Below are 12,522 nucleotides of genomic sequence, written 5' to 3'. Positions count from 1 at the left end.
AATACAGTTCTGTATTGTTAATTACTCAGGCTACATACACATTGCAAGGCTGGCTACCGACTGAAACTTGAACATCCTTCTTGGAACCAGTGGCGAGGTTTATACCGGAGATGGTAAGTGTGGTTCCACCCGCTTGTGGACCACTTTCAGGTCTTATTTGAGAAGGATGAGGTTCCTGCAAAGATAAGATTGTCAAACTCATTGAGAAAAATAAAATAAAATTTACACCAATATTATTTGGTTTAATAGCTAACAGAAGTTTACTATTACTATCTGAAAAATAGTAAAATTAAGGTAATGAGAGACAATTTTTCTAAAATAAAACAAAATCTTTTATTGTTTATGCTGAAGGAAGAAGTAACAGATGATGTGAATGCACTTTTTTTCTTTACTGTATTTTATGAAGCTTTATTCAAGTTTCAATTCCTTTTTCACAAAATGTAGGATTAGCTATCATTATGTTTGTGAGAGCTTCCTGTTGGATTTCCTGGTTTCATACCAGGAAATACCATAAGATTTTTCTTTTTCTTATGGCTGAGTCTACCTACATCTTTTCTTCCAGTTTCCTATACTGTGTGTCAGCTACAGGAGACAAAGAGCATGATTTTCAAAGCTTGTACCAAACAGAAAGAATATGAAGATTCTGCTTATCTCATAAGGCTCTTAATTGTTATACTATTCTTGAGCAATGAGCTTGCAAAGAAAGAAAATCAGAAAACACTCAACTTTTCTTTATGCACCTAGAACCTTGGAGTGGATTCCTTAAAAACAATTAAAACAAGCAAACACACTTCAAATTGTTATGAAATTTGTTTGATATTTAAATTTCTCAAATAAGTTTCCTCCTTTTGTTCTCAATTCAGTCTTTATTTCCATGATTGTATTCTGGGAGCCATGACAAATACCGTAAATTAACAGTGAGGGCTTTTCATGAACAGCATGATTTAATTACTTCATCGCTAAGTAGTTTCTGCTTCCAGTCGAGAAAAGCATCCTTATTCAGGACCACACTGAAGCTGCTGAATCAAGAGGATGACTGAAGCCAAGCAAGCCACGTGACAGGGGTTACCAGCCGGCCCCGGGCGAGCGCTGCCCGCCAGCCCCACGCCTCACCAGGCCTGCAGACGTGCCACAGCCCTCGTGCCCGCCAGGCCACAGCTGCTGTGCCTGCAGGCAGTACGGTGGTCCAGGGTACCCAGCTGCCATGGGTGCTGCACACACAGAGAAGATGCCAGGTCCAGGCGTGTGGTTGGTGCATTAGGCTGGGGCACTGCTACGAGGTGTCCTGATCCTGCTCTTGCTGAAGCGTACCAGTTCAGGAGCTTAGGGAGGCTGTGAGTAGGTAATGCCTTTTCTAATGTATAACTGTGCTGCTTCACCCATATTAAAACACAGTCTTTTCTTGAATGAGACAAATAAGCAATAAACTTATTTCCCAGTCTCATGTATATTTGTAAAGGACAGCTGTTCTCCTCCTCCTCTTGCCTAATCTTGCTAAAGTGATTGACTGATAATAAAGTCCTGGCTTGGGGCTATTCCATAGCAAGCATTGGCAAATAAAGAAAGAACAGAGAACCCTGAAAACTTCCCTTGCTCTTGAGGGTTTTTCCCTGATCACCATCACATAGCACCAATAATCCCACTCCAAGGAGGAAAAGCTCTGCTGAGAAACAGAGCTACATGCCCACCTCTTACAAGTCATGCAGCAAAAGCTGTTATGTCATTTTTCTCAAGCACAGACTGCCGCCTCTGTGACAACCTACAGCTACAAAACCAAGGGCCCACCAATGGCAGGGAAGAAGGGACTGATACACTGCAATTTGGTTCAAAGCTTGGTGAGTCATCAACAGGTTTTTAACAAGTAGCAGGAATCCATAAAAACACATCCAATTGACCTCATGGTTACTTTAAAAATTTATTTTATTGAAGCTCAGATATTATAGAAACATGGAGAACTCATACATGCTCTGCTTGTTTTATACTTTCACGTCTGAGCAACTTCCCTCTGAAGGAATGCATCATGGTTCAACACACTTCACAAATCCACAATGACAACTGTAATTTGCTCTCGAGTCATTGAGCTTTAGGAATATGCTTTAACTAATTGGGTGTCAATTGCTTTTCTTCCCTGAGAGAAATCTGTTTGTAAACCCTTCACTTCTCAAGAGTGAGCATATGACTGCTCTCATGCACTAACCTTTGATTTAGCATTAATTTAATACATCACTCAGGTTACAAGATTTTATATAGAGAAGTCACTCAAAGTAATTTTAAAGCATTTTAAAAGCTCATTTGGTCTATATAACCCTTTCTGTGCACCCTCGTATTTGGATTTAATGCCTTGCTAATTTAAGCTAAATTGAAACAAGTCAAGCCAGGGTAAATAAAAAGTTTTAGGGGGTCAGTTTTAAAAATCACATTTGAAGTTTAAACTAACATAAGTCTAGATATGCAATTCATAGAAAACCTCATTTTTATAACAATTTTGTTGCTAAAAAGATCACAATCACAACTGTATATAAAATACACAGTCAATCAATAGTTTATAAAAATATATCAAATACTTTAAGCGTAACCTTACCACAGGGACAGAAACCCATACCTTTTATTAAATTCAAATTAAATCTTAATTGCTAAAATTTTTAAGCATGTTGGGCCTTTGTATTATCCACAGTAAAAATCCACAGCAATGATTAGCTGCATAACATGTCTAGGTATGCTTTCAGATGAAAGCATTGCTCAGAAACCACTAAAGAATCAGTATGGACAAATTTATTCTCTCTGAACCTCTGAAAAAAATATTTAAAACTTGTAGTCTTTCCCTAAATACTACTTGCACTGAAAGAATAGCCTACAAGGACAGACTTAGGAAGGAAAGGAACTAAAAACCACTTAATGGAAGCCTTTAAACACAGACTTAGGAAACAAAGGAACAAGAAAAGGTTTCTGAAGTGTCATGCACCCCTATTCTCTGTAATCTTACATAACAAATGAAAGGAAGCTGGCTAAGAACTTCATCTAGACAGCCATATTCCTTTCTTCCAGCAAAAATGTGAAATAATTGCCCTGTTAAAACTCTGCTAGGTTATCTGATGGGTCCCTTTGGCAAGGTATCAGCTCTCTCTGTTGCCAACAACCAGTAAATACAGAGGGAGTCACAAACATGAAAATGAACCATCCAGCATAATTTTCTGTGGGGGACCTGTAAGGGGTGGTCTACATTCGCTTCCCTAGGAACAGGGATGCATCAGTAACCAACTAGCAAAGTTATCTCTCAATAACATAGCAGTAAGTGGGAAGTGAAACAAATATCTGTTCCATTTTCACCAGGAACTGTTTTTTTTGTTTGTTTGTTTGGTTGGTTTTTTTGTTTTTATTGTTTTGTTTTGTTTGTTGGTTGGTTTTTGTTTTGGTTTGTTTCCCCACCACCACCCCCCTTAGAAAGACTATGCTGTAATTTAAAGCCCAGACATACTAAAAAGGAGGAGAACTCACCACCCACCACTCATGAATCCATGATGCAGACATATTTTGGTTGCACTTCAGTCTGAATGGAAAACTGGGACCAAGAATCACTCTGGGAACTAACTCAGGTAGCAGTCAAAGAGGAGGTGGAATAGCTATGGTTAACCCTTATTTTGTCTTTAATTGCTGATCTTGCAGCAGTCCCTCAAAGGACTATTTTAAAAGAGTTTAATTTAAAATATTCATATTTAACGCATTTAAAGTAATTTTGCAAATACCAGGAGCTCTCCAGAGAACAAATACTGTGGATGCCTTATAAAGATGATCTAATAAGGAGAAACTGAATGATGCTTTGTGTGCAGAGGAATTCTTCTGTATGACTGATAAGACAAAGCATTATATAGTAATACTTTATTACCATAAACTTGGCAGGAATATTATTTGATTAATTTTAACTTGCTATTTTCTGTTTCACATTTTCTCCCTTTCCTTTCCTCTTAAGGATCTGCCAGAAAAAATAAGCAGCTAAAATAAATTATCAAGAATTTAACATTTTTAATAATCATTTTATTGCAAAACCAACATGCTATGAGCAAGTTTTAACACTCTTCTAAAATATTCATGGATGGCTCAAGGAACAAAGTTCCATTGGCCCACCTGGCAGTCTTCTTAAGAGTATCAATAAAGAAAAAAAATTAGGTCATACAAATGCTCAACCAGAAAGCATTTTTCAAAAATGCAACTAGGTAGATAGGATCAGGAGAAGAATGATATTTCACTGAATGACAAGATAATTTGAAAAAGTGCCATTGGTGGTGGTACAAGCCTTCAAAAAGAATTGTGTTACCTAAGGAGAAGGTAATCCCTTCCCATGGCACTCACCAGTGGGACAGACAGGTTCAGACCCTTGGAAGGTGCCAGGTCTAGTCTTGTCTTACACAGTCTTATGCAATCTGGCAAAGCTGCACCTAATCCACAGTTCTGTGTTTCTTACCACAACCCTACATAAGATTCCTTCTCCTTGCAGAAAAAAAAGAGAGACAAAGGGTAAATTCTTTGCTTCAAACCTTGTTTGAGGGATAACAAAAATGCCTCTTGTACCAAGAGGCAAACCTCTTTATTTTAACTCAACCCTGAGCAGTACCGAATGTTCAGTCATTACAAACGGCACTGATAAGCTCCTGATCTCAGTACTGCAAGATCAGTGATGCCACCTTTTCCAAATTCCCTCAAGGATTTCTTTTCTCCTTGTTTCTGCTCTTTTCTCATTTCAGTCTCTGAATCAGAAGTACACCTGCTCTCATGATAAATACCCCACTTGCTATTTCAGCCCTCCACACTTTGAGATCTTTGTTGGTTCTGTCAGAAGACACCAGGGGAGTCACACGTTCTATAACATCACTATAACATCACACTGTAATGCTCAGTGCAATTATAATGTTAAACAGAACATCTGATTATGTGTACTGTATGGAATTTGTAGCAGTCTTGTAATAATTCTTTTGGAAAACATCAGCCCTTGTGAGGACTTGGCAATACTTCATTTCTCATGGTTACAGTAGAATTTAAACAACCCTGCAAGCACTAATTTAACCGTTGTTTTATAACTCCTTAAAGTGCAGAAAATAATTCAAACATATTTAATTTTTTTCTTATTTTGTTTGTAATGGAGGGATGTTCTTTCAGGTCAATACCTTTGTCACCAGGAAAATATTGTTTACACCTTCCAGGTAGTTTAATGCTTGAGCATAAATATTTTCTGCAATAACAGGCTACCTTGTTATGTGGGCTTTTTGATAGTCTAGTTTAAAAAGCCTGTTCCAATGTCTGTCAGCTGTTCAGTGGCCTGTTTTTTGATGAGTCTGGTAAGCCATATCCCAGCAGAGGGACTTTGTGCCACCACGATTCCCCACTGCCTTACGCTCTCACGATCATGTCCTGTATTTGTAGGAAGTGGATTTGCAGTTTTGATAAAATGTATGCACATCCACAGCTATGCTATTCAGAATAAAATTCAATAGAATGGTTCAGCTGGGAGTGACCTACAATCATTATTTAGTTCAACTTGTTAACTGATGTAACTTGCTCCCTACTGCATGGTTTATCCTGAAGAAATAATTTGATCTGGACAGGATTTCTTGCTTGTAGGTCCGAGCAGATTGTAGCTTGTTAGTCATGGGAAATCTGAGTACTTTACATATTTTAAACCTTCCTTGAATCCTACTCAGGTGTAATAATGTTGAGTTAGAGATCTCAAAGTCCACCTGCAACCCAACTTTCCCGTATTGTACTAGACTCCTAGGGAAATATTCCCAAACTGATAAGCAGTTTTCCCAATGCTTTGATAACCACAAGGCAGCTTTGTTGGAAGGAAAATAATGCCACAAATAGGTTATTTCTAGTGCTTTTAGACCTGTGGTTAGTGTCCTCCCTGTTGATATGGTTTACCTGAAAGTAGTGGTTATCTGCTCCAAGTAGTGAGACAATGACACTTTCTGAGTCCTTGTACATTGCTTATGGTACATAACATTCAAATAATGCTAGTATGTTTGGTAGAAAATTAATTTATTATCTTTGTAATACCAATGAATTCCCTTATGTGGCATTTACATTCCTGTATGCCACTGTCTTTGCTTCATCAGCTCAGAGGTACTGGAAAAAAAAATCTAAAGAAAAATACTCATAAAAGAGCTTCAACTGACCCAAATATGTATATGACTTCCCACTCAGGCCATTTACCAGTGTCCTGTTTTCTTCATCACAGCCAGAAATCTCATATTTGCTTGCTTTGTTTGTATGCTTTGCCCCCTACTTAAAAATCTGTTCACAGAAATGCAGATATATTTTTCATTGTAGTTTCATGCTTTCTGCGTGCTAGAGGGTAAATTATCTCCATGTCTGTTCCACTTATAATCACATTTAAAAGTGAACTTGCTTATTAGCAGTGCACATGACTGCTGCTCTTACACAGCTACTGTAGATGCTCTGAGCATTCACATTTAGCTCTTACATTTTTCATCCTGTTTATTAATCTAGAATGAACCTTTTCATTTTTAATGTTTTATGAGTAGCAATTTCTGGTTTTGCAGACTTAGGAAGGTGATCTCTTATTTCTTCAGGTTTTTTTATTACAATTTTAATAAAAAAATTCCTTTTATAGTCCGAAAATGCTTTCAGAGAGCTCCCGGTGTTTTAGATCTCTGTGATCTGCTGGTCCCAAATCAAGGTCCAGCTTTTAGATGGCTAGCAGTGGGATTTTTCCTACTCTTCTATCTTTTTTCCCTTGTTTTTCCTGGTTCTTTGCAATTTTCTTTGCAATTAAAGATATGCAGGTGTAAAACAGAACCATTCCCCCAGTCTGTTTTTTGCTCACCCATCTTGTATCTGGGATCTGATTTTCCAGGCTGATTCATGCTCTTTTTCACTTGCTTTGTTTGCTCTGTAGCTTTCCATGTTTGCGCTGTCATGTCCAGCCAACTCACTTCTGTTTCCTTGCACAGTATCCAAGAACAAGAGGAGTGGGGCCCTATGGAGCATCATCTAAGTTCTGCATATCTTCTTTTTCCATTTCTCTACTTTTCCCCTCATCTGTCACAAAGAACAACTTCACCTACAAGAAGTTTCATTTTCCCCGAAGAATTCCTGGGCATGATTCTGTAAATAAGGATACTATCTACCATAGTATCCATCTGTGGTAAGCAGTTTCTAGCCCAAGAATCATACCACTGACAAAATTAGTTGCCCTTTATCCTTCAGTAATGCAGAAAATCAAAGAGAGAAAGGCCAGAAAACAAGTAGGGCCAGAAATTCAAAAACAGTTGGAAGGCAACAGAGGAGTGAAGCCTAACAGAGTTGCAAGGAAGCCTTGGCATGAAGTCTATGCTTCAGAGGGGGATGCTGGAGAAAACAAAACTGTGCCAGATCACAAGCAGAGACACAACTGGGAAGGGAAAAGAGGATGGTGTGAGAGCATGTCCCCGTGATGCTGTGAGAGATGCCAGCTGCAGCACGAGGGGAAGCCAGCAACAGATGGAAGTGTTCAAATGGACATGATGGGCAGCAAATGGTGAAACCATCTAAGCTCCCTTCTGTCAGCTCCTGTAGACAGTGACCTCCAGTTGGGGGTTTGCCTTTGATGCAAGTGCACATCTTCACAAGAAGAAATGGGCCCTTGTGCTTCCATACAAGCAGAGAACAGGGATGCTGTTTCAAGGACAGTGCACCCAGATGTGGATAAGATTTTCACAAATGTGCAGACCACGTTATTGATCTGCATTTATCTCATCCACCCTTTCCTTCACAAGTAACTCTTCCCTCTCCTCATCCTGGTTCCAGCTGCAGTAAGTTCTGGCTCTTGATGCAGGTTTGTAAAACAAATAATTTGTTACCAAAATTACCTGGCTCACACTGAAAGCCAAATTATTCTGCCAACTCTTGTATATTATATGCACAAAAATAAAAGGTATTGTCCATGAAGTCCTGTAGATACCAGCCACATTCTTGGAGGTCAAAATGTCATTTCATGGAGTATAAAGGTAACCACAGGAGCTAAATTAAGCCTCTGAATGGGGAACTCGAGTCACTAGGAACTGCTCTTCCCCCCTCCGCTTTCCTCCTTTCTCAGACTCAAGGGAGCCTGTTTCTTGTTTCTTCAGACAAGCCACCCACTCACAGGATATTCAACCAGAGAATTTCCATTGCGCATTCTTGGCAATCTGGTGTTTACCACAGTGGCTGACCTGACCACCAGCTTGCCTCATCACAGCATCCATAACACAAGTCAGTTCCTGGGTTATTTCTACAACAGCAGAGGGGTGAACTGAGTCCTTGCATTTCTGGAGCTGCTTTGTCCAAACCTCACACCATGTAAGCTGATCAAATGCTTCCAGGCACTCCAGGCGTCCAGGCAGAGCATTTGCCTGGCAATGCACATTGTGTATTGGCTGCTGTGGATGGGTCACTTATGCAAAGGGCTGATATTTTAAACAACTAAGTTTTTGGATTGAAGATAGCATCTTTTTATCATGAGGCAGACACCACATGATTTTCTGAAAAGACCATAGAGCTTTGCTGACAGGTTTGATGGAGAAATGGAAGCACGCATGACTGGAAAGTCTGCATTATCACACAGCCAGTGTTTACTGGCAGCTTTCAGGAAGAATCATGAGCACTGGGTGGTGGGATATGCCTTAAAGTGCATAGCTCAGATGATAGAGAGTTAAGACTAATAATATCCACATGAATAAGGGTCAACTCTGCTAGAACTCTCAGCTAGCCAGGAGTTCTCCTGTCCACTATGCAGGCTGACACACAAACAAGATGTACTACAGGACTTAAGAATAAAATAAGATCCTCTGGAAGTAATTCCAGACTTCTGCAGATGTGTGGTTTATCAGCATCAATCATAATGGCAACAAGCATGTAATAATCCCCCACAAAAAAACCACCCAAGGTCCCCAGCTATAGTGTAAAATTAATGTGATGAGGTAAAGACTCATGGAGAAAAATCAAGGAATGAGCTAAAACACTCTACAAAAGCCTTGAGGCACTGCCCTGGTGAGACCTCCCAGAGCAATTGCTTCAAACATCAAGAAGCAAAGCAGAGGATAGATGCAGGTAAGAGGAAACTGCCAAGCTGGGAGTAGATTAAGGTGAAAGAGTGCACCTTGTTAATGTAACTGTGCTGTTCATTTCACATTCAGACTTCCAGTAGGGTGAATAGTCAAGTTCATATTTGTTTCAGATCAGACTCTAATTTATCCTTCCTTCTTCCTCTTTTTGTTATTCATCTCATCTTGTTTAGGTAAACAGACATCCTGATTTACAAAAAGTTATTATTTCCAAGTCAGTTCCTAAACTACCTTCAACACCTCAGAAATGTATTACACTTTTGCAAAGTTCTACCTCTAATTTCACCATCTTAGATTTATTTGAGCCTTCTGAAACCATGTAGTTTTTTTAACCTGCACAGCCTAAAACTCTTAGAATTGCTCTGAAAAACAGCTACAAGCTCTTGTCCTGGTGGCTTGAGTCTGAAGAAGAGGTGTTCTGAGAAGGAATCAATGCTTGTATGGAATCAGCAAATTTGGGCCATATATTTTGAAGAAGCTTAACTTCCTTTGAGACTGCTTCTCACTGCCATAGTAACAAGCAAATTAGAAAAAGTTAACAACAAATGAAAACGCAGGACTGGCCTTTAGCCATGTTACTGCTTCACTTGCTTAGAGACCAGCCAAGCTGTCAGTGCTCCAGATGTGCTGCATAGCTGGATATTAAAATTTAGCATAACTTCATTTCTATTTCACTAACAGGAGAATGGTTATTTCCTGATCCTGCTTATAGTGAAACAATAGAAATGCCAGCAGAGGATGACTGGGTTATCAGAATTTAATTTCACTCTAATGATTCGACTTGAACTTCACTCAAGTTGTGTAGAGAAATTCTGATGGATAGGTAGAAATAGAGCTTTCTTCCCCTGTTATGCGGCAAATATAGATAAGATGCTCACTGCACAGCACAGACACTTGTGAACCAGAGCATTTCTGCTTGAAACTATGGTTTCCCTTTTTGACCCATTTAATTGAGGTCTAGTGCATTCCTCAGTTCTGAAATGCTCTGTGCTGGCAGATGGGGCAAAAGCGTGAGTCTGAACCCCAAGTTGTTCTGACTATTGATCCTCATCAGTCCACCTTCAAAAATAAATCTCATTGTTCAGACTGCATATCAACAAGAGCCAAACAGTGCTGCTTAAAGAATCATTAAATGGTTTGGGTTGGAAGGGACATTTAAAGTTTATCTAGTCCAACCCCCCTACCATGGGCAGGGACATCTTTCCCTAGATCAGCTTGCTCAAAGCCCACCCAACCTGGCCTTGAACACTTACAATAATGGGGCAGATACAGCTTTTCTGGACAATTTGTTTTTGTGACTCACCACTCTCATGATAAAAAAAAAATTCTTCCTTATATCTGATATACTTAATAAGTGACTATGGGCTTTTGGTGGCAGATACTAGTCACATGTACAAGGTTGAGACTGTGGGGAGCATGATGATACCTCTGGTGCATATAGACACACCAGGCTGAACATCTGCAGTGTTTCCTTGTGCAACTGCTTGTGTACTTTTGCTCTGTGATGACACACAATGCGTTTAGAACGATCACTATTAAAGCTGAAGCTATACTGCTTCAGCAGATCAGAGAACACAGTAGAAACAGTGATAGTTACCAACAAAAGGGTAGTCAGCCAATGTGCCAAAGAAAGGGGGAAATTCATAAGAGAAATTTTATTTTAGGAAGGCTCTTGGAGAGAAGAGTATTTTCTTTCCTTTGTATATACTGAATAGAAGAGATTTTAAACAAAGCCCAGATTTTGCATGTCTACTGAAAGAAATTACCAAAGAACTGACTGAAAACAGCACTGAAACAAGATTGCAGCTTTAAAGACATTAACTGAGGCAACTGTCTGCTCTGACCGTCTGTTCTCACACCAGAAGCATTCGTGTCACACTTGTAGAAGTGCATGTCAATGTAATGCTCCTGCACCGACTTCAATCCTACTGCAGTCCACAGTTGGCTTTGCTTTTTTGTGGGATAAAGATAAATGAAACTAGAAACCAACATCATCAGTTTTAAGGTGTGAATTATATTATTTGTCATTGTTTTGCATATTGGAAATAGGGTTCCCAAGGAAAGAGTTTTGCGGAAAATAAAAATTATCTTTATCAGCAGTGAGCAGAGGCATCTGATTTTTCAGTAACCTCAATGCAGGCAGAGATTAGCATACGGGGAATCTTGGGCTTGCAGGAAAACATCCACCTGGATGATGCCTGTGCACAGCAGGTTTTCCTAGTGCCTCACTGATGGGCAATTAAGAATCTTTCCCTGAAGAAGCCAAAAGCAGTGACTGCTTATCTCACTTCTCAGATGGGCTGAACAGGGAATCCCACCAGAACAAATCCACAGACAGGTTTTGAAGCCTACGTGTGGGCTTCAGATTACATTTCAACACACTCCAGAACAACTTCATGTGCTTCCCATGTAAACCGTGGGAGAATCTTTACACACAGATGCATAGGAGAACTGGTGCAAAAGATACCCAACACAACAGATTCATGTAAAAATCTAATCTCAAGTAGGGCTTACTGTCATAGCATCTGTCCTAGAGACCACAAACATACACATGGAAGATTATTTCATTTTTCTCCAGTTAAGATGAATGAGATGGACAAATCATAACCTACATTTCCACAAACGAACAGATGACATATTCAAGCAAAAAGGGTGGGAGGTTTTTTGCAGATGTATTACCACAGAGAAGAGGTATTTGCTTGGAAATTACAGGAAACCCTCTTCTAGCCTGTTTTATGAAAACAAGAATATCCTCTTCTCAGTTAAATGTCATTCTTGACTTATTCCCACTGCATACTGGCAACTCTTTTCCTTACCTTCTCACAAGATATCAAGAATTAATGAGACACAAGTTTAAATAAGGGAGAAGATAAAAGCCTAACCTACCATTTATGTTTTATAGTTTTACAGTTTATAGGTGTAACTTTAAGTATCAATATGAGGACTGAGATTATTTAAACCTCTCAACTATCATAGGTTCTTATAAAGTTTAAAGACCTCATAGATACAGACAAAGATACCTGCTGCTAAAATCACAGCTTAGATCAGCTATAAGCTAGAGCCACACTTAGAGCAAAGCAATTAAGACAGAAATGAAATTCTCTTTCACAGCCATACTGAAAACAAAGCACATGTTATATGAACACACATCATGCTGCCTGTGGCTCTGCGTGCCATATTTTTTAATTAAATAAATTATTAAGGAAATTAATGTACCTTCATTACTTATTCTTCAGCTGCCCTGCATCCATTCTTCTCATTAAGAACATTGACTAGACTAAATATCATGATTAAAATACTGCACCGTGTGTCTAGAGAATACCTAATTTTTGCAGTGCTTTTTTTCCAATTCAGTAGTGACACTTAAGAGATATGTCACTATTGAATAAGTTTCTTACAGTTGCTTTTCTACCACATCTTTTTAACT

General features: G+C 39.1%; 1 protein-coding gene across 4 annotated transcripts in view; it reads right to left on the bottom strand.

The window, feature by feature from the left end:
- Positions 1 to 12,522, bottom strand: part of PLXNB2 (plexin B2) — a 262,983-nt gene that overhangs the window by 34,284 nt on the left and 216,177 nt on the right. For all 4 annotated transcript variants that reach the window (XM_018067989.1, XM_018067990.1, XM_018067991.1 and 1 more), the window contains one exon: positions 39 to 175. In XM_018067989.1, coding sequence (XP_017923478.1) covers positions 39 to 175 — 137 coding nt within the window. The remainder of the gene's footprint in view (positions 1 to 38; positions 176 to 12,522) is intronic.

This window comes from Manacus vitellinus, unplaced genomic scaffold (genome assembly GCF_001715985.3).
Source record: "Manacus vitellinus isolate BGI_N305 unplaced genomic scaffold, ASM171598v3 scaffold_13_pilon, whole genome shotgun sequence".
In the NCBI taxonomy this organism is placed as follows: domain Eukaryota; kingdom Metazoa; phylum Chordata; class Aves; order Passeriformes; family Pipridae; genus Manacus; species Manacus vitellinus.
Note: the sequence above shows the minus strand (reverse complement) of the source record. Positions and strands in the feature narration are given on the sequence as shown.